The sequence below is a fragment of the Australozyma saopauloensis genome, chromosome 6 (genome assembly GCF_035610405.1).
Source record: "Australozyma saopauloensis chromosome 6, complete sequence".
Lineage (NCBI taxonomy): Eukaryota > Fungi > Ascomycota > Pichiomycetes > Serinales > Metschnikowiaceae > Australozyma > Australozyma saopauloensis.
In genome coordinates, this window is record NC_086136.1 from 151,884 (window position 1) to 173,631 (window position 21,748).

General features: G+C 45.0%; 10 protein-coding genes and 1 non-coding gene across 11 annotated transcripts; 7 read left to right on the plus strand and 4 right to left on the minus strand.

The window, feature by feature from the left end:
• Positions 1-296: 296 nt before the first annotated feature.
• Positions 297-2,276, plus strand: PUMCH_004643 (uncharacterized protein; the record flags this gene model as incomplete). Its single annotated transcript, XM_063023572.1, has 1 exon — positions 297-2,276. The coding sequence occupies one exon, from the start codon at positions 297-299 to the stop codon at positions 2,274-2,276; it is 1,980 nt and encodes a 659-aa protein (XP_062879642.1).
• A 610-nt stretch (positions 2,277-2,886) lies between these two features.
• PUMCH_004644 (uncharacterized protein) lies at positions 2,887-3,489 on the plus strand (the record flags this gene model as incomplete). Its single annotated transcript, XM_063023573.1, has 1 exon — positions 2,887-3,489. One exon carries the CDS (start codon positions 2,887-2,889, stop codon positions 3,487-3,489), a length of 603 nt encoding a protein of 200 aa, XP_062879643.1.
• Positions 3,490-3,845: 356 nt separating this feature from the next.
• Positions 3,846-4,070, minus strand: PUMCH_004645 (uncharacterized protein; the record flags this gene model as incomplete). The annotated part of the gene is made up of 1 exon (XM_063023574.1): positions 3,846-4,070. The coding sequence occupies one exon, from the start codon at positions 4,068-4,070 to the stop codon at positions 3,846-3,848; it is 225 nt and encodes a 74-aa protein (XP_062879644.1).
• Positions 4,071-5,355: 1,285 nt separating this feature from the next.
• Positions 5,356-5,427, plus strand: PUMCH_004646. Its single transcript has one exon. It is a non-coding gene; the product is annotated as a tRNA-Glu (tRNA).
• A 1,717-nt stretch (positions 5,428-7,144) lies between these two features.
• On the minus strand, positions 7,145-7,723 carry PUMCH_004647 (uncharacterized protein; the record flags this gene model as incomplete). The annotated part of the gene is made up of 1 exon (XM_063023575.1): positions 7,145-7,723. The coding sequence occupies one exon, from the start codon at positions 7,721-7,723 to the stop codon at positions 7,145-7,147; it is 579 nt and encodes a 192-aa protein (XP_062879645.1).
• Positions 7,724-9,119: 1,396 nt separating this feature from the next.
• Positions 9,120-10,460, plus strand: PUMCH_004648 (uncharacterized protein; the record flags this gene model as incomplete). The annotated part of the gene is made up of 1 exon (XM_063023576.1): positions 9,120-10,460. One exon carries the CDS (start codon positions 9,120-9,122, stop codon positions 10,458-10,460), a length of 1,341 nt encoding a protein of 446 aa, XP_062879646.1.
• A 136-nt stretch (positions 10,461-10,596) lies between these two features.
• PUMCH_004649 (uncharacterized protein) lies at positions 10,597-11,451 on the plus strand (the record flags this gene model as incomplete). Its single annotated transcript, XM_063023577.1, has 1 exon — positions 10,597-11,451. One exon carries the CDS (start codon positions 10,597-10,599, stop codon positions 11,449-11,451), a length of 855 nt encoding a protein of 284 aa, XP_062879647.1.
• A 632-nt stretch (positions 11,452-12,083) lies between these two features.
• On the plus strand, positions 12,084-13,154 carry PUMCH_004650 (uncharacterized protein; the record flags this gene model as incomplete). The annotated part of the gene is made up of 1 exon (XM_063023578.1): positions 12,084-13,154. One exon carries the CDS (start codon positions 12,084-12,086, stop codon positions 13,152-13,154), a length of 1,071 nt encoding a protein of 356 aa, XP_062879648.1.
• Positions 13,155-13,860: 706 nt separating this feature from the next.
• On the plus strand, positions 13,861-14,667 carry PUMCH_004651 (uncharacterized protein; the record flags this gene model as incomplete). Its single annotated transcript, XM_063023579.1, has 1 exon — positions 13,861-14,667. The coding sequence occupies one exon, from the start codon at positions 13,861-13,863 to the stop codon at positions 14,665-14,667; it is 807 nt and encodes a 268-aa protein (XP_062879649.1).
• A 237-nt stretch (positions 14,668-14,904) lies between these two features.
• PUMCH_004652 (uncharacterized protein) lies at positions 14,905-15,735 on the minus strand (the record flags this gene model as incomplete). Its single annotated transcript, XM_063023580.1, has 1 exon — positions 14,905-15,735. The coding sequence occupies one exon, from the start codon at positions 15,733-15,735 to the stop codon at positions 14,905-14,907; it is 831 nt and encodes a 276-aa protein (XP_062879650.1).
• Positions 15,736-16,287: 552 nt separating this feature from the next.
• PUMCH_004653 (uncharacterized protein) lies at positions 16,288-21,495 on the minus strand (the record flags this gene model as incomplete). Its single annotated transcript, XM_063023581.1, has 1 exon — positions 16,288-21,495. One exon carries the CDS (start codon positions 21,493-21,495, stop codon positions 16,288-16,290), a length of 5,208 nt encoding a protein of 1,735 aa, XP_062879651.1.
• Positions 21,496-21,748: the final 253 nt, after the last annotated feature.

Below are 21,748 nucleotides of genomic sequence, written 5' to 3' on the forward strand. Positions count from 1 at the left end.
AAAAGAAAACCAACACCACTAAAAGAACAACAAAATTAATCTCCTTCTCCAAGCTCTTCTCATCTTTTGCCCGCTCTGCGTCTTATCTTGACTGCATACATCCTGCTCAGCCTAGACACATCACCTACTCCAGACAGACCACTTGCTTTTCCCCATCTTTGCCAGATATATAAGGGGAAATCCGCCAAGCGAAGTCCAATGCATACCTAAACTTTGTCGGTGATCATTTCTTGTTTTCGTGTCCTCACCAAAAACATCTAGTGGGAATTGTTTGTGCATTCAAACCTGGACCAAAGATGAAACTTCCTCTACTAATACTACTACTACCTGCGGTTTTAGTTTCTGCAGAATACATCCAAAGCGAATTTGAAACATTGCATGTCCTAAAAAACCCGCATGCATGTTCGGAACTCTACAAATTGCCGACTGCAGAACAGTGCCAATTTGTGAAACAGAATTGCAGCCTGCCTGAGGATTCTGCAGGATTAATCAACTACGTAAAATTATATTACTGTTCGCTGGCTCGTCATTGGGCATTGGCGGTGGTGTCGCTGAGCTTGGTGGTGTCGTTTTTCAGCTTGGCCCATGCTGCGTCCGAGTTTCTATGTCCAAACCTCTACGCGATTTCGAAGCTCTTGGCGCTTTCAGATAATTTGCTGGGTCTCACGTTGTTGGCGTTTGGAAATGGTTCTGCGGACATCTTTTCCACCTATCATGCTCTTCAAACTGGCTCCATAGGGCTAGCTACCTCGGAGCTCATCAGTGCTGCGCTTTTCATTCTTACGGTGGTGGTGGGGTCTATATCCATCGCAAAGCCTTTTAAAGTGCCGCGGTTTTTCTTTTTCCGCGATACGTTTTTCTATCTTTTGATCTCGTCGCTCGTTTTGTCTATTCTCGTCTACGGAGCCATCACCTACCTCACGGCTAGCGCCTTCATCGTATGCTACGTCGTGTATGTTGCATTTGCTGTCTATAGCCACTCATACCTGTCCAAGCTTGTGCGAACACTCACGAACATAGCCCATGTTCGTAGTAACTATGCATGGAATCCAGATGAAGAGACCAGTGAGTCGGACGGAGAAGGACCCGATTTCCCTTCGATCAACCAGCTCACTCATAATCTCGATAACGAAGAAGAGGCCATCGACGATGAATTTGCAGAGTTCTTGGCTTCTCATCCCCACCCAACGCTGGAGGAACGTATCCCGATTGCCACAGGGTCATATGCATTAAAGCTCTTGCTCAAACAGCTCATGAAACATTCCTCTGGTCTCATTGCAAAAGAGCCCCGCTCTGTTACATTGTCGCCGGAATTATCCCCAGAACCAGAGGTCAACAGCCCACAATTGGGACCTCCCTTGAGACTTGGCTCCTCAGAATATCTTTTAGAACAGACGGAGATCGTTCACCGCTCACTATGGAGACAATTATTGCCTGAGATCTACCCGGGCCAGTCACTCCTACTACAATTGTATTTAATCATCACTGCGCCCGCCAATATCTTGCTCAAATTGACGATCCCAAATAGAGCGGCTTGCCTCCTATACTGTCAGAAGCTTGAATCCTACAACGAAGTAGAGAATCTCGGTATGACAGTGTCTGATGATGAGGAAGAGTACGACTTCACGTCCGATTCGATCCTCTTCAGAACGCAGATTGTCTGTTCTGCAATCATGTTAAGCATTAAGATCCAAGAGGGAATTTTCCTCAGTGTAGGCATTATAGCTGCGGCTGTTGCATTGGTGTTCTTCACGCCAAGCGAGGGCCCAAAACTCCAAGTCAACGTCAAACAGCATAAGGCATGGAACTATTTTGGCTCAGCGCTTGGGTTCTGCACGTCATTAATGTGGGTGTCTGTTTTTGCATCTGAGATCGTTACAGCTCTCAAAGCTGCTGGGTCTATATTTGCTGTTGGCGATGACAAGGTAGGCGCCACACTTTTTGCGTTCGGAAATTCGATTGGAGACTTGGCCTCCAATCTTTCCATAGCGCGGATGGGAATGCCTGTGATGGCATTCAGTGCGTGTTTTGGTGGGCCGCTTCTCTCGATCTGTTCGTTGGGTTTGAGTGCCACCATCATTATGGCCAAGACCAACCGGACGAGCATTCCTATTCATTTCTCCATCGTGTTGAAGGTGACAATTTTTGCATTGATCAGCACGCTTGCATTTTTGGTAGTATTCATACCACGGAACAATTGGATGTTTGACAAGAAGGTAGGCGCCATGCTTATTGCATGGTGGGTCGTTCTGATGTCTACGGTCTTGATATTCTAGGAACACTGGTGAACTTTTATTAGATTCAAATAAGTTTGGACTTGGTGACATTTTGAAGAACACTCCATCATTAAGGAAGGGAATGGAACAGGTTCCATGGACTCTCACTCTGGTATCTTTTGAGATATGAGAGCAGCATTGCTAGCGATATATTGGCATGAACATAAGTTCAGTTAAGATGGTCTGATCGTCCCATTCTGTACTCTATCACGATACGCACTATTCCTTTCTATCGTCTATACCAACCCCCTTACCTCTTTTCAAACCTGTACATTTTCAAAATAATCACATATACATTTCATCAAATGTTTCGAACTCGTTATCAATTTTCAAAAGTCGTAAGATTCACTCTTCTCGTGTCCTTAATTTCAGACTACATATAGTACATAAATGGGTGCAAAAAACGACCATCAACCCGCCTAAAAGTGTCAAAACCACTGCAAAAACGACGAGAAAAAAAACCGCCCTCAAAAGAGCGTCCCCCAAATAATCCTTCTGAACCACCAAATCCAAAAAATCCAATTCTTTGTTCCCACGCTCTTATCGGCACGAGTCACTTGACTCCGACCAGTCCCTGCAGCCTACACGGCTCTCCACACTGGCTACTTAAATGTGCCAATTCCTACCACTTTTTCTTTCCTCATACCTAAAAAACCCACTTGAAACAGCCAGAATCAAGATGTTGAGAGCCCTTGCCAGACAAACCATCCGCACACCCGTCTTCAGAAACACGGCCCGTTTGTCCGGCCCTGTTTTCGCCAGATTCAACTCCGTCAACTTCAAGATCTCCACCGATTCTCCAGTATACAAGTATTTGGACCAGCCTCCACGTTTCGTGAAGTTCACCAGTGAGCACGAGTGGATCGCCGTCCATGACGATGCCACTGCTTTCGTAGGAATCACCAACTATGCAGCAGATGCTATTGGAGACACCACCTATGTGGAATTGCCTGAGGTTGGAGCTTCGTACGAGGCTGGTGAGTCAATTGGAGGTGTTGAATCCGTCAAGAGTGCCAGTGATATCTACAGTCCTGTTGCTGGTGAGGTTGTTGCCATCAATGATATCTTGGAGAGTAAGCCACAATTGATCAATGAGGATCCTATGGGACTGGGATGGATTGCTCAGATTAAGTTGCAGGCTTCAATCGAGGAGGTTGAGCTGCAGGAGGGCTTGTTGAACGAGGACGAGTATGCTCTGAGTCTCGACCACTAGAGGTTTACATGAGACTCATGTAGGAATGAGATGTGGTAAGAGAGATCCGTTGGATCTGAACTTGAGTGAATAAGAATAAATGAAATAGACAAGAAATATTGGGAAGTTTCGAGGAGTGCGTAAGATCAAGCAAGTGCATAATGTGAGTGAACAATGGAAGATAATCAAGCAAGAGACGTATGGAATTGATCTGAAAACACCAATCCAGGGTATGTGTTATTAAATTCTTCCATGGCGTTTACTAAATACTAAATGACATCTACTGATCAAGAAGTCATGATTGAGACATACATTAAAAAAACTAAAATGACTCCACTCAGAATTTAAAACAGATCTTGACATAAATATACGATAACCTAAGAGAAGTGAACGGCAATGGGCACGATAATCACCACCAAAAGAATGATTACACCCAAAATGATGCACATTCTCATCTTCATGTCTTTCCACCACATGTCCTTTCTGACACGGTTGGCGCCACGACGGAAGCCTTGAGCACTGATGGCAAGGTTGTCAGTTTTGTTCTCGATAGAGTCCAATCTTTCACCTCTTTCAGCGACCTTGTTGATGTTATCTCTCATGATGCCGACGGTGTCATCTATTTGCTGAGGTTAGTAATGAAGGAGTAATGAAAATAGAGGATAGAGGTGAAGGATAGAGGATGAGGATAGGGGATATAGGATAGGGTAGTGAGCGAGATAATAAAGAAGAGTATAAGACTTCACTCTCCATGCGAGTTAGACACAACTGAACCCCAGGGATCACATGGACCACACTAAGCAATCGGTTCAGAACTATCCATGTTTAAATGAGAAAACAATCGAAACCCGCGCCTAGTCTAGATCTCAATTCAAGCCGTTAGGCAACAATGTATCCGAACAGCACTCTTTGAACATTCAACAGAATGCCAACAACAACGCTCCTAAACAAGCCATTGGCGAAAAAAAAAGCAAAAAAGCTGTCATCTTGCTCTATCTCTCGCTTTCTCATATTCCTCTCCCCAGGAACCTGATCACGTCTTGATATAGAATAAAATAGCCAGTTCAGCAGTTCAAACAGTCATTTCAGACAGTCCAATTGATCCAGTAAAACAAAAAACACGCTCCAATCCAACATTTCCAGCGTATCTCAATTTCCTACAATTCTATTAAATCACGTCAACTCCGGTTGCTTGGATTCCTCAAATTTGGTATCACCACTCAAATTCAACCCTGACTTCTAAAAATAACACGTACCGCTTGGATGGCCGCAGTTCTGGAGTTTGACTGCTCCTCATTGGCCTGGCTGGGTATATATGGATCGTAGGGGGTGGAAGACGACATTCGGATGTATTTGGTTTTTGGTTGTGGGGTGTAGAAATGTCATGTATAGTGAAGGAGGGCAAAGTGGAGGGTGACCAAAGGAGGAAAAATAGGGAGGGATGGAGAAAGGAGGGAAAGAGGAGGGTATGACGTGAGGATTTTGTAGGGGAATTTAAAGGAATTTTTTCTGATTTTTGTCACGTTTGATTCATCAATTTTGAAAGATTTTTGGTCGAGTTTTGGCTGTCTTATGATACGGTCTGTGGGTTCCTTGGTCTCTCTATGACCAATGAATTAAATTTAAAATTTGTATGTGGGAGCTTATCTTTAGTACGCATTCAACCAAGGGAATATTCATTTGTTTATTTGTCGGTTCTGTTCCGGAGAGCTGGACGAGTCTTTGTTGCTTTTTTTTTGAGTAATTTTCTGTTTTATTAAGTATCCAGCCTTTTTCACAGAAGGAGGAAATATCTAGTGCGGAAGTTTTTCTAAATCATAATTTCTTCAGATTGTTTGATTAATAATTCAAGTCATAAATAAGCATCGCTTTAGATTGACATCGAAATCCGATATGGTGTAATGGCTAGCACAGTTCGCTCTCACCGAGCAGATCGGGGTTCGATTCCCCGTATCGGAGTTACTTTTTTTTTTGATGAATGTCTCTCTTCAGACAAGAGTGATTTTCAAAAGGGTTTTTGTTTTGCTCTCTATTTGCTTCAGTTGGATCTGTTGATTTGAGCTTATCGGAACGAAAACTGGGGTATGATACGAGAGATATTCTCCTTCTATTTACTGTCATCTCTGTAAAAATAAAAGAGAAGAAAAATTTGTGCGTTCCGAGGCCTACGTTGAACGATCATACGTGATCTATGTGCTAGTCTATTATATTGACAAACAGACAGAATACAATAATTAAACAAGAAAACAATACGATATGTGACTTTAATTCTGCTCATTTCGAATATTGCATTTATTCTTTTCTCTTTAAGCATCTGTAGTCACTGAATGAGCATTGTAAATTGAGGTAGAACGAGCTATAGATACGAATTCTTGAAGCGAATAACCAAAAAATGAGCAACAAGAGAGAGGAACTCTTTTGCTTAAACTAATGTGCTTTTTTGCTCTCAAATGGTGTCATTCTGGCCTTTTAGTCTCGAATCTCGCTTGAAGGAGATGAAAAATTGATACTACGAGACTTAAACACTCATGAGAGTGATTCTAGTGTCAATTAGAACAGAAGAAAGGCAAGATTTGGTGAAACTGACAGAATTGAATATTGCGCTGTATAGGTTCGAACCACAGATCTTGGCGGGTAGCTTGCAAATCGCGCGTGCATGCTGACTATGCTATTGCTGACTAGGCTGCAAAAAACACATAACTCAATGTCCCGCTTCTGTGGATAAATTATGCTAGCAATGAATAAAATAAATAGATCTAGTAGATGGTAGAGAATATTATCAGTCTGTTTTTTCCTTTTGAGATCTCTCTTATGTTTGAGCCGATGGACTTTTGAAGAGCACTAGAGACTCATCAACTCTCTTTCGTATCAAAATTAATTAGTCTGGTCAGAAAGTAGTAGTCCTCCGTCAAAAAGTTCTATCAGCGAAAGACCGGGTATCTTTGATCACTTTGTGTCATGTTTGCAAGCATGACTTACAACCTATCAGAAATCAGGCCAGACTTAGCATCACACGAGAGAAAAATGCCCAGATTCTTAGCAAAGTGTGTAGTTAGAAAAGTCCTCTTCTTGTTTCACAACGAGATAGCGTGATCTGCGGTGATTATTGCAATTTTGGTTCTAGTTATCGCAATTGAACAATCCACTCATCACAGCTAAACATACGTGCAAAGACCGAATATATAGTCTTAGAGAATGTTATTAAGTAAGCTCCGACGAAATTGACTCTGATTACATAATACATTTTCCCGAATAGTGGTTGAGAGAAGTTTTGTTTAGAGTCAGAAACCTCAGTGAGAATTCAAGATATAATTGAGGCAATCAATATTGAACAACTACATGCGATGAAGTAATGATACAGGTTTATACAGGTATGTTAGAAGTAAAGATATGCGGTTCTTAACGCAGAATAGTCAAGACTTGCTTGAGAATTCAAGAGGATATAGAATGAATGCACCCTCTTTTGCAGATGGACTTGTGGGTAGCAGCCTCATGCCTAATTCAATTAGCTTCGAACTATGTTCGAACAAACACAGTAAAACTGCTACCCAGTTCGATAGGCAATACTCTCATCCGTATTTAAGGACGAACAGCTATACTCCACTACCGTATAAGATTTTGTAGAGCACAATCAAATTTGATTTAGAATCCTTTTTCAGGTCTCTTCAAAGAATCCTTATGACTTCTGTTGAGGTGGAGGAACATTTGGCGCCGAGTAAATCGGTTGCGAGGAGCCGGTATTAGTGGCAGTCGCCTGTGATGTAGTAGGTGGTGAGCCTGGAGGACCTTCTGGTCTTTGATATTGACCAGCATTTGCATCGTTGACAACAGGCGCATCGCCGCCCATGTAGTAGGTGTTCATTCCATAGGTGGCACCCGAGTAGCCGGTGTTATTTTGACGCACATGAGCCTCCTCAGGACTTTTAACGTTAGGGTTTTGGACAAAATTTCCATGTTGGTCATAGTAGCCCATGTCTGCCTCGTTGGCCTGGGCAGTGTAAGTTGGAACGTTGTTCTCCGGCATGTTATTGTTGACATTAGCACGGTAAGCCGGCGGCGTTATCCACGAAGTTCCATAAATTGGAGCCACACCGCGTCTCAGTCTTTTTCTGTTCACAAAGATCATGGACATGATGGCTATGATGAATGCAACACCGAAAAGAGCAAAGAAAGCCCATCGAGCGCCGCTGCCCCATCCATTACTTGAATAGTACCATCTTTTGGAGAGCATTTCGTGACTGGGTAATACCGGCATGTTGGCTGTAAAATTGGCTGCAAAATGTGTATGAGGGTAAGAAAAGGTTCGAAGAAAGCCCGAGTCTGATACAGCTATCAATGATACGTATAGGGAACTTGTTCTTTCCAATAAAAAGAGAAAAATCAGTGAAAATGAACTTTACTGCTATTCCTTCTTCTTTGAATATCAATGGTGCAGTGGTGTATGTAAACCTCGAATAGCTTCTTTTCCAAAGCAAACCAGTCTGTTTTCTATAGTCTGATCGAGCAATTGATGAAAAATATGACTGCCAACACACAGCAGTCACCAGTCATTTTATACCATGGGGTAGTTCCCTGCAAACAAGAAATATATTTCGCTGTGGCAACCAAACGCACCCTGCAGTCCTTATCATCTTAATTGAGGCTTAGTTGCCCCTGGGCTCGTAAGTTTGGTTTTTGTGCATGACTGCCGACTGCAACCGTTGAAGGCAGTGATCGCACAAAAATCAATTATGACCTCATCCAGAACTGGGAGCGAATTTTTCCAGCGAAGCCTTCATACTTAGGCTGCAAACAGTGACCTGACAGACGTGGATGATGTCCTGGAAGTTGTGGCCGATCAGTGATGTCAGCACTAACAGAGCCAATTGCCAAGCCTCGCTCAGCCGTTTCGGAATCGATGATCTTGGGATATGTTGAATGATGGGAAGAAAAAAAGTGCAGTGTGTGTATGTGGATGATGTAGAGGATTGGCGGGAGTAGTGGATGAAAGACAGATAAGACATTAAAAGAGGCGTATTGTGTTTTTACTGATTTATTCAATTGGTATTTTAATGGTTACTTTTAATTGGTGTTCGTATATACTCTCGCCGTCACTGTTTCCCTATAAATAGACAGAGGTTGTGTCATCCACGATCTCCAATTTGCGGAGCTCAACTCGCGCCAAACTTGACGTGATATTACCCCGGAAAAACATATCACATATTTGTATTGTGCATGTTTCAGATTGGGTCTTGGATGTTCAGAGGCCGATGACAGTGGAGAAGCTACGGGGTATCTGTTCAATCAATGGACCCATAACCTTCTGGAGAAAAAGAGGAAAGAACAGAAAAGAAAAAAGATCCGTTCGGACTCTGTAGTTCTGTCAATGAGTTCCATGGTGGTGCTATAGGCTCAAGATATGAATACAACATGTTTGGAACAATCCCGAGCCAAAGCGAGAACTGATAGTTGGAATGAAAGTTGTAAATTCTATTGCTCTTCTATTTCCCTATTACTCGTCTCTTCACCTATAAATTTCGGTAGTCCGATAAAGTCCCAGGATTGGACCTGCAGATGGCGGTTTGCAGCCATTTCAGCCACTATTCCCATCTCTTTTTATCTGGAACCATCGAAATAAACTAAAACATAAAATATACAGGCTCCTAGCAATAATGCAGCATAATATTGTTCTCAGGGCTCAAAACCCCCGGACGTCCTCGGTGTTTGTGGAGGCCATTCCGGCAATACCACCAACGCAACAGAAATCATCTTTACAAAGATTACAGCTATTTTGGAACCAATTACGAGCGTTGGCAAATGGGTTGGAAGACATTGTCATCGAATTCCCATCACGTAAACATGATTTGGCTCAAAAAATTACTTCACCAGTAGCTCTTGTAGAAATGGCAGAATCAAGGGCACAGGCCAAACGGTACAGCCATTTTATAGCGGCGCTTGATATTCTTATCATTCACCTCAAAAGTGACGGCGGCACAACTACCTTGCGGGATATCTACTACCGCAACGTACTGGCATTTGAAGGAAACCAGGCAAATTCCAACAATGCTCTCCAAACCATTGCTGGCGCATTCTCGCTCTCTATGCCGCTAGACTTGCGGATATTACCTTCACCCAAAGGGCTCGTTTGGGGCGGCCCGAACTTGCAGATCAATACGCTTCGACTCGAATTCGAGAGTGACTACCAAATGATCCCTTACATATATGATCACGGAGATGAAAATAGCCACCATAACTGTAGTGAGCACAGTAACAACAGCGAAGACAGCGACTTCAGCAACAAAAACAGCCCTAATTGCCCAGAAGTCATCGTGGTGATGGAAAAAGAAGCGGTGTTCAAGTCATTCTGTCACTACACACGCACATTGAACACTTCCACGAGAGTGATTGCATTAACTGGAAGGGGGTTTCCCGATACCACAACCAGGCAGTTTTTGCAAATGCTCCAGAGCCAATATCCAGACGTACCCGTTTACGTGTTTGTGGATTCAGACGTGTATGGAATCCGGATCTTCCAGACATATCTTGGAAAAGAGCGCCGCAGCGAAGCCCAAGTGCCGATTCTCGCGGGAGTGTTTCTCTTTGAGTATACTGAAGGCTGGCTCACCATTGGAAAAAAGGAGCGGCGGCTCCTCTCGCGGTGTCTCCAAGAGAACACCCATTTGAGAACACAGGCTAGACCCAACGAGAATAGACTCCAGCAGCACCAAACCCAAAACCAAAACCCCCAAAAGCATCACCCAGAGCATCCCGAAAACATCCCCCCAAAAAATTACAATTCTCTCCAATTCTCGCACCCACATCCACCACCCAACCCCAATTTGCAGCCAATAACCCAGACCCACCTCCAAGTGATCCACCGAGAAAGCAGCCGCGCCCTCCTCCTCGGAATCAAAGCAGAAATGAATCTCCTCGCCAACCACCCACAAGCAAGCCAGCGCCTCAACCAATATTTCTGGCGCAAAATCTGCCCCCAAGAAATCTCTCCCAACTGATTCCCGGCACCTGATCTGCCGTGCTCACCCACACCCAGCCCACGCTGCAGGACCACACCTGTCCAATGGATTTTTCACTTTCCGTTCATCCACCGTCCAGTTTCTTTCCTCACTACCACCTTTTTTTCTTCCCAGGATGTCCTACACCACCCGTCAGATTGGCGCCGCCAACACTCTCGACTACAAGGTCTACATCGAACAAGATGGCAAGCCTGTGTCTCCATTCCACGACATTCCTTTGTACGCCAACAAGGAGAAGACCATCCTCAACATGATTGTGGAGGTTCCAAGATGGACCAACGCCAAGTTGGAGATCTCCAAGGAGCAGAAGTTGAACCCAATTATCCAGGACACCAAGAAGGGTAAGTTGAGATTCGTCAGAAACTGTTTCCCCCACCACGGATACATCCACAACTACGGTGCTTTCCCTCAAACCTGGGAGGACCCTAACCAGATCCACCCAGAGACCAAGGCCAAGGGTGACGACGATCCTTTGGATGTTTGTGAGATCGGTGAGCAGGTTGCCTACGTCGGCCAGGTCAAGCAGGTCAAGGTTTTGGGTGTCATGGCTCTTTTGGACGAGGGCGAGACCGACTGGAAGGTGATTGTCATCGACGTCAACGACCCATTGGCCGCTAAGTTGAACGACATCGAGGATGTCGAGACCCACTTGCCAGGTTTGTTGAGAGCCACCAACGAGTGGTTCAGAATCTACAAAATCCCAGACGGAAAGCCTGAGAACCAATTCGCCTTCTCCGGTGAGTGCAAGAACAAGAAGTACGCCGAGGAGGTTGTTGCCGAGTGTGCCGAGGCTTGGGACAAGTTGATCAAGGGTACTACCACCCCTGGTGAGATTGACTTGACCAACACCACTTTGACCTCTACCGAGAAGTACGTCGAGTCTGCTGATGTTCCTGAGGCTGCTCCACTTGCTGCTGCTCCAATCGACAAGTCTGTCGACAAGTGGTTTTTCATCTCTGGTGCTCACTAAATGGACCACTAGCGCCGGGGCCTAGAGGGCTTCTGGTGGTAGTGCTGATTAGGTGTATGTGCTGTTCGAAACAGCACGTTCTTTCTGCTAATCAGGCCGATAAGTGTGTATTGAAAAAAAAAGAAAAATCAATTCTTGAGTGTAGGTGTAGTGAATAATGTCAGATTATGGATATCACTACCACTAGAACACAATTTCTGTATTAAATACCTATAAGATAAATCGCACTTTGATTTTCTTTGCTCTCACTAACTCCCCATTGTTTGTTTACGTATAGTCTTCTATTTATACTAAATACGTCTACCCCAGATTTCAAACTACACTTCTTCAATGCCCCCGCCGCCAGAGTGTCCCGTCTACATAAGTCTACGTTGTGACGGTCGTCCCCTAGTGAAGGGCTGTCCGGGGGTACCCTATTCGCTCGTATGTCCTTCGTTTTCTCAGCGTAGAGTTCAGCTTACTAACAAAAACAGCCCCGGATCGAGACCACAATCGAAATCCGACCGGTAAACGGCACTGCGTTCATCTGCCGGTCCGTAGGATTCGAATTTCGTACGGAACAGGCCGTGTCGCTTCCTTCAACGCTCGGGAGTACTGGTGCACGAAAACTGACAAAAGTAGCTGCAGATGGCATGGTCTACACGCCGCCATTGGGTCAATTCTCGCAGGAGATGTTGGCGTTGGACATTCCAATTGTAATTCCTCTTGATCGCGCGATTATTCCCAGCGCATCGTTCGATTCATGGGGATCTACCACTACACACCAATTGATAGTTAAGGCGACTGTCGGGAGCTCTGCGGCCACGGAAATGAGCTTCGTTCAGACGTTTGCCGTGCCCATCAAAACGTATGATACGCTACCGCTTTATCGGCAATACAACGAGCCTATTAGAGATGTACAATACTCTCCAGATAACCAGGTCCAGACAGAAATCGTGCTTCCAGTATCTGCTGTAGGCCCTCAGGATCAAATCAGCTTGGGGTTGCGTATCGCAGCCAACTGTCTACATCGTACTATCAGCAAAAATCTCCAGCTCAGGCTGGTGACAGTTCAGCTCAAAGAAGTATTGGAATGCTTCGATGGCGGCTTGCCTGCGCGGAAAGAAAACAAGCTCTGCTCTGCTACTCAAGAATTTATGACGGCGCTCACCACTGAAGGTATCAACTGCAATTTTCAGATGACGTTTCCTTACTTTAACGACTTACTTGATCTATACTCCAGCGGGAATAGACCAGTTGTGGGAGGGGAAGTGAAACAGACCATTGCGACCTTCAATAAGAACAGCAATTTTTCCAAACTTGCAGATGGCGTGCCGCTTACCCATGTGAGAGGATTCACGCTTGTCGGAAAGCTCTATGGCCTACGATACGAGCTCGTGATTAAAATCAAGATCGGCCACGGAAAAGACTTCGAACATATGCTCCCAATAACAGTGTCGCCCTTCGATAGGGCCAGCAGCGCATACCTCATTGACTGGATCAAGACGGAGTGCCTGAATGCACGGGAGCAGTTTGGGAAACAAACCGTCGCTAAGTTTGCAAGCGCCCACTCGTGGGATGCGGTGTATCGTGATTTGAAGAGAACACTTCCACCGCCCATTGTATTTATGAACACTAGAGCCGATTGGGTTAGGTTGGGCTATAATCCAGAAGCGTTTGGTCGCAGCGCCGGTGAAAAAACTCTTTCGGACTATATCGATTAGTGTGGGTATTACAGATGTTTGCTTCTCGCTATAATTGGATACATGTGCTTGTATTCTGTTTCAGGATCTTATCATTCCTTACACAGTCCAGAGAATGGACAGAAACCAAGTCTGAATCATACTAGACGCCTCGAAAAAGGGAACCAATCCAAGACATCGACTTGGTTCACAGGTTTTGTCCTTTCATGATAATGACCATAGATCTCGTCGTCATCTATTGAAGCATCTTACCACTAGACAGACATAGACATAGATATAAACATAGACAGAGATAGAGACGTGGAAGAAGCGGACACAGATCCCGAAACCGAATCTTTAGTTCCAATTGCTAATAGATTTGCCGTAATTACACCACTCTCACGCATAACAATATGCCAAATTGGTATTCTCTCGAAATTGAAACCACTAATCGCAGAGAATACGCCCTGGTAAATAATATAGAATGAATCAATTGCGCTAGTTGATGACACAATGAATTTGAAAAACTTCCTACTCAAAAGACACTACTATCTTTCGGTTCCCCGCATCTCTTACCTGGAACTACTCATTTCTTCTAAGATCGTACCCAATTCCTGCAATTGAGCAGTATTTGTGGCTAAAACCTATTAATTCATATAGAGAAAGAAATTCTCCATCTTCTGATACCATAAAGTATCGAAAAATCTGACATCCAAGGCAACCTTTCACCAGCTCCAACTCAAACACAATGCCAGCTCCCCAGGCTTACGCTCCAACGACAACAACGTCGCGAAGCATTCTAGGGACACGGAACGGCGTAAACCATGATCAAGAAATTACCCGCGGGTCGATTACGAAGACGCCAGCGCTCAAAACGGTCTACGAATCCTTATGTGAGATCTTCTCCGTGGTCAGCGCTCTAGAGGTGGTAGAGAATTCGTTTGTGAAGGATTTCTTGACCGACAAGGAGAAGTATACCGCTACTGTGATGCGGCTCATCAACCAGTACAATATTCTCGTGCAAACAGTGACTAGCGAAGCGAATAGCCCCACCCTAAAGGAGATTTTGCCCGGTCTCACGGCCGACAATGGCAATTTTCTCACAGAGTTTCAAAAAAAGTACCGTCTACATGCATCTTTAGCCGCCGACCGGCTCAAAACCGGCGTTCCGGTCACCATTGAACAGCTTCCAGCAGTACAAAATGAACAAGGCGCACCTAACACCCTTCGTAGTAGCGTGGGTGCAAACGCGCGGTTGGTTGCCGAAGCTACCGGTAATTTCATAACCACCATGGATGCATTGAAGCTTGAATACAGCTCCAAGCTGCAACTCCATCCTTTACTCAGCAGTCTAGTAATCAGCCTTAACGAGCTAAGTACGGGGTCCGGCGCGGAGACAAAGCCCATCGATTTTGTGGGTAAATCCAAGCTTGTCACCTGGCTTATCAAGCTCAACAACTTGGGCGATACTGAGCAGTTGAGCGCCGAGGAAAGAGAAGATTTCCTTATGGACCTCGATCTGGCCTATGGAGCGTTCTACAATTCGCTCGCTTAAATGACAAGGTTTTATCTATAGATGAGGTAAGTAGGGCCTAAAGCCATAATGATCTAACTTAAAGTATCTAGACACGACATCGAGACATGAGAAAGAGTAATGTGCCATTTATGAATTCACATCAGCTGACAATCATCTAAATGATCCAATTGATAATCATTTACACGATCCAATAAATTTCCTCCCACATGATACACCGGGTACCAGAGTTTGGGGAGCTCTCCATACAAGTAAAACTCAAACGATCGACTCAATCAGCTCCGCGTAACACAACACGTTCTTGATGATCGCCGAGTTATCGGAAATCGAATCATTCTTGTGTTCAATGTCAAAGTGGATGAAACCATCGCGGAACTCCCATCCGGAAACATCAAGCTGCAGCTTCAACACCTGCTCAAAAGCCAGGTCCGACTGTTCCTGCGGGAAGTACAACAACGTTTTACAGTTCAGCACAGGGATCTTCTTGTTGGTTTTCTCAAGCGACTTGGCAATCTCATACCGCAAGGTGTTCACCAACGTATCCTTGAAGTGTCCGAACTCAGGACACGGGAGCGAGGCGTCGTTCTGCAACAGGCGCCATACCTGGATATAGTTGCCCTCCATCAAGTTCTTCTCCAACTCAATTGGGTACTGCAAGTATTTATCCTTATCCACATCAAACGTGTCGGTATTGACGATATACTCCAATTCGACATGGAATCTACTAATACGGCCCTGCAGAAGCAAGTAGATCAAATAAAGAGAGATGATCTTGGTGGCCTCGGTGGTATGTTCATGGTTTTGGTGCAACTGTCTACAAGAATAGAAGGGACGCAACTGGGAGAAATTGGACTCGAACGAGTCGTAGTCGCTGATGAAGAGCAGCGAGTAGCATCCGATCTCCAAGATTCTCTCGGCGATTTTGAGGTCATTGAGCTGTTCTTCGCTGGATGTGTTGGATGGCAATGGAACAAGCAAATTGTGCTTGATCAACTCGATTTTGATGGGGGAAAGGAGCTTGAGACAGCCAGCGTAGTCTTTGGCGTCGTGGAGTGCGTACAATTCTGCGGATAACGATGGAAGGGTCATCTTTGGCGGTGGTTTGTGGTTTAGTAAGTAGTTAGTAGGAGGATATGGAATGGTTGTGTGCAAGACCGGGTGTAATGGGTGAAAAACTGGGGTTGAAAGTAGAAAATGGTGATGATTTTTTTTAAATTGTTTTGTGAATGCTTGTAGTTATTAATAGAAATACATTATTGATGGTGAACCTGTTGGTGGGTTCGGAATTTATGGAGGCTGTACAATACCCAAGGCGCCATGGTTCCACAGAGTCGATTATTCTTTTGGCCATTTGGCGAATTAATAACGAATTTGAATTCTTGAGATATTCGAATCGAACAGTATCTGGTGATATCGATGCTCAGAAGGATCGCCTAAATGGTTAGAACGACCGAAAGAATTACCATCTATTACCTTGGAAAAGATAGCAATAGTCAGTTTGTTTTAAACTAAGATATCTCTTCGGATTATGCGCTACACAAGGCGTCTTATTTCTTGTAGTCTGGAATCCACCTACCTCTCCAGTCCGGGTTCTCTGAACAATCCTTTCGGTGAAGTATAATACTGCCTTTTTTCCCGCGACTAGATTCCGTCGCCAGCGGGCTCACTTTTGACCAGCAGTGACAGATCTGTCTCCTTCTTGATCTTCAAAGCAAACTTGATTTTGGGTTTCGCAGCAAATGGTTTCCTCGAAAGCTCCACGGATTTTTCCCGTGTATTGATCTTCACATACCGTTTTGGTTTATGGGCAAGCGAGATCTCTTCAAGTCGCTCAACGTTCTTTGGGTCGGCAAACCGGAAAAGCACCTTTGTGTCTGAACTCCGCACCACAGTCTGTTTAGGACGGCTCGAAAGCGCCTGGAGCGTGGCCAGCTTGAGTTTCAATGTGACTTTAGTTGGAACGTACGGATCGCGAGCGACTAAAGATTCTCGAGGATGGGCTGGAGGCTCAGCAGCTTTGACAGGCTCAACAACTTCGACAGGCTCAACATCCTTCGCAGCTTCCGCAACCTTAACAGGCCGTGGCTCCTCTTTAGGTGTACTGGAAGCAGAGAACAATCCAAGCTTCAATTTGAGCTTCGGTTTTGCGGGAGGTGCTGAAGCTTGAGGTTCAGCACTGGAAGAAGCTATTTGTCCATTATCGCTTGTTTCCAAGCCAGCAGATGATACAATTGGTGCCGAATTAGACTCTGGTACACTAGATGATTCGACAGGTGCCACAGACACCGCTACGGAGGGTTCCCGTACAGAAGGCGATGCTGATACTACAGGAACAACTGGCTCCTGCGACACATGTGCTGGAGGAGTTGCTACTTGAGCTTGAGAGGCTGCTGCCGCTGACTCCAAGAGTTCGGTTCTTCTGGTGTGTTTCTTCGGTTGTTCGTTCAATATGATCTTGGTGCTCAACTGAATCTTGAAACGGCCCTGTCTCTTGATCACCACCACGTACTGATCTTTTCTCTTGGCAATGATCTTTTTCTTGAGCTCTTCGAATGGAACACAAGGAATTGGAAGGCGCACAATGAGCTTGTCCTTAGGGATGTATAAGATGTCACAAAGAGTGAACACCGCCTTCCGATCGGCAAGACTCAAGAGTGACGAGTGAAGGAGCTGCCACAAGATGTATTGTAGTCCTTTTCCGGGGGAAAGATCCTTTCTCAAAAGATCAATCGTGCCCTTTATCGTAGCCTTCGCAAGCGCATTCCTACGAGCACTTATATCGAGATCCAGCGACTCCTCCACCACCACAGCACTATTAGGTAAGGCAGCAGTAGTGTTTTGTGCCACTTTAGGGTTTGAAGTTGCAAATTCTTCATCGTCAAGTGTCGAAGGACTGCCGGTAATGGCAACTTCGGCAATGGAAGAAACCAATGTTTTAATGAGGCCCGATCTGAACGCGGGCGCAGATTGTTCGAGCAAACAAATATCCAAAAAGTACTTGAGGATTTCTGCATTTTTCAATGCACCTAATTGGAAAAGGCCGCGGAACGCCAACGTACGGATCCTCAGATCATACTTAGTCGACGTAAGATACAAGAGCTCTTCAAACGGCATGTCAATGAGTTTAGCTCTAGCCAATGCAATTTTTTGCTCCACACAAGCGTAAGAGACCTCCGCCTGATACGAAGGCACCCAGCGATCCAATTTTCGGAGACGCAGAAGCTCTTCCACCACTTCATCTACAAATTTGTGGTCGTCGCCATCGGAGTTCAATGCACCAAGCTCGCCCATCTCGGGATCGTCTGCAGATATCACAACACTTTTCACTAGCGCTTTCGCCAATTCAGAAACATAGTAGCAGTCCAGGAAAGCATTGTTAGAGTTGTCATTGTACTTCAACAAATTAAACAACAATGAGCGGATGTTTTTCGGAGTGACACCCGTGTCATCCTTAATCCCCGCCAAATAACCAGGAAAAGCTTTCTGCAAGAAGAACTTGCCAAAATCTTCAAAACTATTACTCATGGGCACATAGCTATCCTTGAAACAGAACAACAAACGGAACGCCTTCAACAAATAGAATCGTCCGATGAAATCAGTTGACTGAGTGGAGATTTTAGTCAAAGCCTTAGCTGCAGCCATCCGAACACCATAGAAGTATCTTGTGTCCACTAAAGTTCGGGTGAGCATGGTACAATAAATGGCGTTGGGCTTTTCTTGCTGACCAAAGTATTCAATTGCAGCAATTTGTGCTTCAATATCTCTATCTTGTTGCAATTGCGCACCGAACATGTAGTCGGGCTGGTTTACGTTGAACGTGGCAATCCATTCAAAATCAGTATCGACACGCAACCACTCAAAAGGATCGAGAAACTCTTCATCTTTTTTTGGCCATTCTTCGAGTTTCCACTCTCTTACCTCCTCAGGCTTTTCCAATACATCGCCCAATCTCAGAAAGAGCAGACCGCCCTCTGCCTCTTCCCTACTCTTCTTCATTCGTTTGAATTTGGTGTTGTACTGCACGTCGAACTTCACCACACCGTTTTTGATGTCTACAATATGCTCATAGGGTGTACCGTCGGCCTCATGGACTCTGATGGTCATTGGTCCCAAAAACGTTTGCTGGATCGGAAATGCTACGTCGTCACTCAAGTAGGAGACCGCATCATTAATGAAAGTCTCCGCTTTGGGGTGTGGTGCTCGATGCAGTTGTAATTGGGTCTGTCTGATGATGACCTCAATCATGGATCTCTTCTTGTTGAATTTTTGAGAAATATTGAAGATGGGTGTACCTACGCCATGGACCCATTGTTTGAAAAAAGACTCTAAGCGATTTCGGTTGACTTTCTCACACACGTATTGAAAATGTTGGGTGGAGAGTGCTCCGCTTTGTAGATCACCAGACATAGCTTGCAAAAACAATTTAGGCAACACTCTAGAGAAACCGAAAGACTTGTCTGTTTTCGTCATTCTGCGATCAAGAATGAACAAAATCACGGGCGCCTTGAGGCGGACAAAGTCAAGATTATCTTCACTGACTGGGGCTTGAAGCGAGAGGAGACCAATTGGACGTCGCCCAACATCTTTCTCGACAATTGCATCCATTTTCTTTTTGATTTGGTACCTGTATTCGTTGGTACCCATAAGAGTTTTGATAAACTGGAATGACATGAACTTGGCTATACCAATTGTGCACCAAATATCATTGAAGCACTGGGGCACAATATTTATTCCAGACCATTGACTTGCAATGCATTCCAAAATGTCTTCAGTCACCAGGAACATTGGCTCTATCACATCTGCTGGGTAAAGGATGTTAGAATTAAGGATAGAGAGGCCTGCGAAATTGTTGAATGGATATTTTGGGCCCTCGACAAACACTATGCAATAGGAACTGAACGGATATGAACCATACTCTTTCAGGAAGAATTCGAGAGCTTTGCTTGCGAATATACAGGTGTTTTTAGCAAGCTCTTCTTGTCCAGGAAGAAAGTAGAGAACGACGGGGGGACTGGACTCGTCTTTTTCGATATCTTCGAACTCGTCAAAGACTTCTTCTTCCTCAGCTACAGCTGCATTTCCGTCAACGAAGTTCGAGAGTTCGGCAGTTTGGAACGCACCAACGGACCAGCCTATGTGGTGGGCGCCGACCGGATTGAAGATAGACCAAGAGACAACCTTTTTGGAAATATCGGTGGGGTGTGCACTTTCCTTGGTGTTATTCGTGTCACCAGTGCATACCAGCAAGTCAATAGAGTCTCCTTCTTCTTCTTCTTCATCCTCCTCCTCTTCTTCTCCTTCGTTGTGTCCCTCAGTAAAGTCTTTGGTCGTTTGAGGATTTTCAGTTTCATCGACCTTCTGTTCGGGGCCTACACGGACTGTTTTTGTTGCAGTAGGCCTAGGAGTGTCGTCCTCTGCAGCCTCAATGTCGCTATCGTCATCTGAACTCGCGTTCTCGTTGCTATCGATGTCCATATTGTCTGTTTCTTCTTTGACAATTTTGGATTCTTGTTGGTCCTCATCGGTGCTCTTGGGCTCGTTGCCGTCGATTTCCATATCTTGAGGCTCGGTATTATCCTTCGAAATGTCAATTCTGGATTGACTAGCGGATGCGTCATCTGTCATTTCTTGATCAATCGCACCGTCATTTTTGTCGTTATTGGAAACATCTTCGGGTTTACTATCTTCAACCAAGGGAACACTTTTGTCTTGCTCAATTGTAGGTTCACTCTGCTCCTGCTCATCCTTCAGTTCACCATTTTCTTGCTCATCCTTCAGTTCACCATTTTCTTGCTCATCCTTCAGTTCGCCCTCTTCTTGCTCATTAGTTGAATCATCGCCCTCTTTGAGAGCAGGAGCAACACTATCTTTCTGGGAGAGAGTCTTTTCAAAAGCCTTCCGCAAGCTAGTTCTCTTATTCTCGATATCCTTTACCGATCTTGGAATGGAAAGCTCTATGGACCAGATTGTGCGCTCGAGCAAATTGTCTATACAAGGAACCCACGATGAGGTCGACACATTGTAGTCAGAATTGGCAGTGTAGACGTGCCACAGCGCCGAGTCACCCAGATCGGGACAAATGAAGTGCACTCCATTCTTCGGGTTGACAACCTCGTACTCGATCACGATCTGAATCAGATTATACAATTCTCCCGCGGTTCTGTTCCGAAACAGGACCGGAGTCATATTAGTGGGCACCAGAGAGCTGGGAGTATGCGCCAAAGGATGGTCGGAAGGCTGGGGCTTCAAGTTCTCCGGAAGAAGAATCAAAAGCTCCTCCAGATTGAGATTGTCCGGCTTCTCCTGCGACCGAAGCTGGTCGTCTTCTACGAGTCCAAATATATACCTTAGTTTTCTTTGTAGTATGTGATGCTGTGCCACTGTATACTCTTCCAGACAAACGTCACGGATGTTGGGCACTCGGCGTGTAGCCAATTCCTCGAAAAGACATGGATCATTGATATAGAGCTGGTCATTATGCACATAGTCTGCCAGCTCGACTCCATTTATTAGAATCCTGTTGATCTTCATCTCACGCGCGTCCAACTTGACACATCGTAGCGTTGACGACGTGGGGACCACTGTGAGCTCCGTAAATCCCGAGAGGCGGTTTGCGCAGAAATCCACGTCTAGATTGACCCGTTGGTGGGCCACTTGGAGATGTTGCGTTTGGAGATTGAGTTTCCGGGGTTTTCCGGGCCGGTTTTTCGGCGTTCCTGTCATGACACCACCGAGCTTTGGCGTTGGAGCCCCCAGATGGCGGTCAAGTTGGGGGATCAGCATTTTGGGGGGAGAAACGAGAGGAAGTAGTGGTTGAAGTTGGACTGGGGAAGGTGTGGTTATATGCATGAAATTTCAGATATGGGATGAAGCGAGGAAATATGTTTTGGGGAATGGGAATGGTTGGGGAAGATTAGATTTTGAATGGAGTGGAAAAATTTGATTAATTGGGGTTTTTTGGTTTTGAAAATCTTGTGTTTTCTTGATTTGGAATAGGTTTTATAGCCCTGGGTAGTAGTGATATGGAAGGATGTGGTCTCTGACAAACCAAATGGCAATTGGTTTCCAATGGAGTATTCAAAGTTCCTGTTGAATTTGTTTA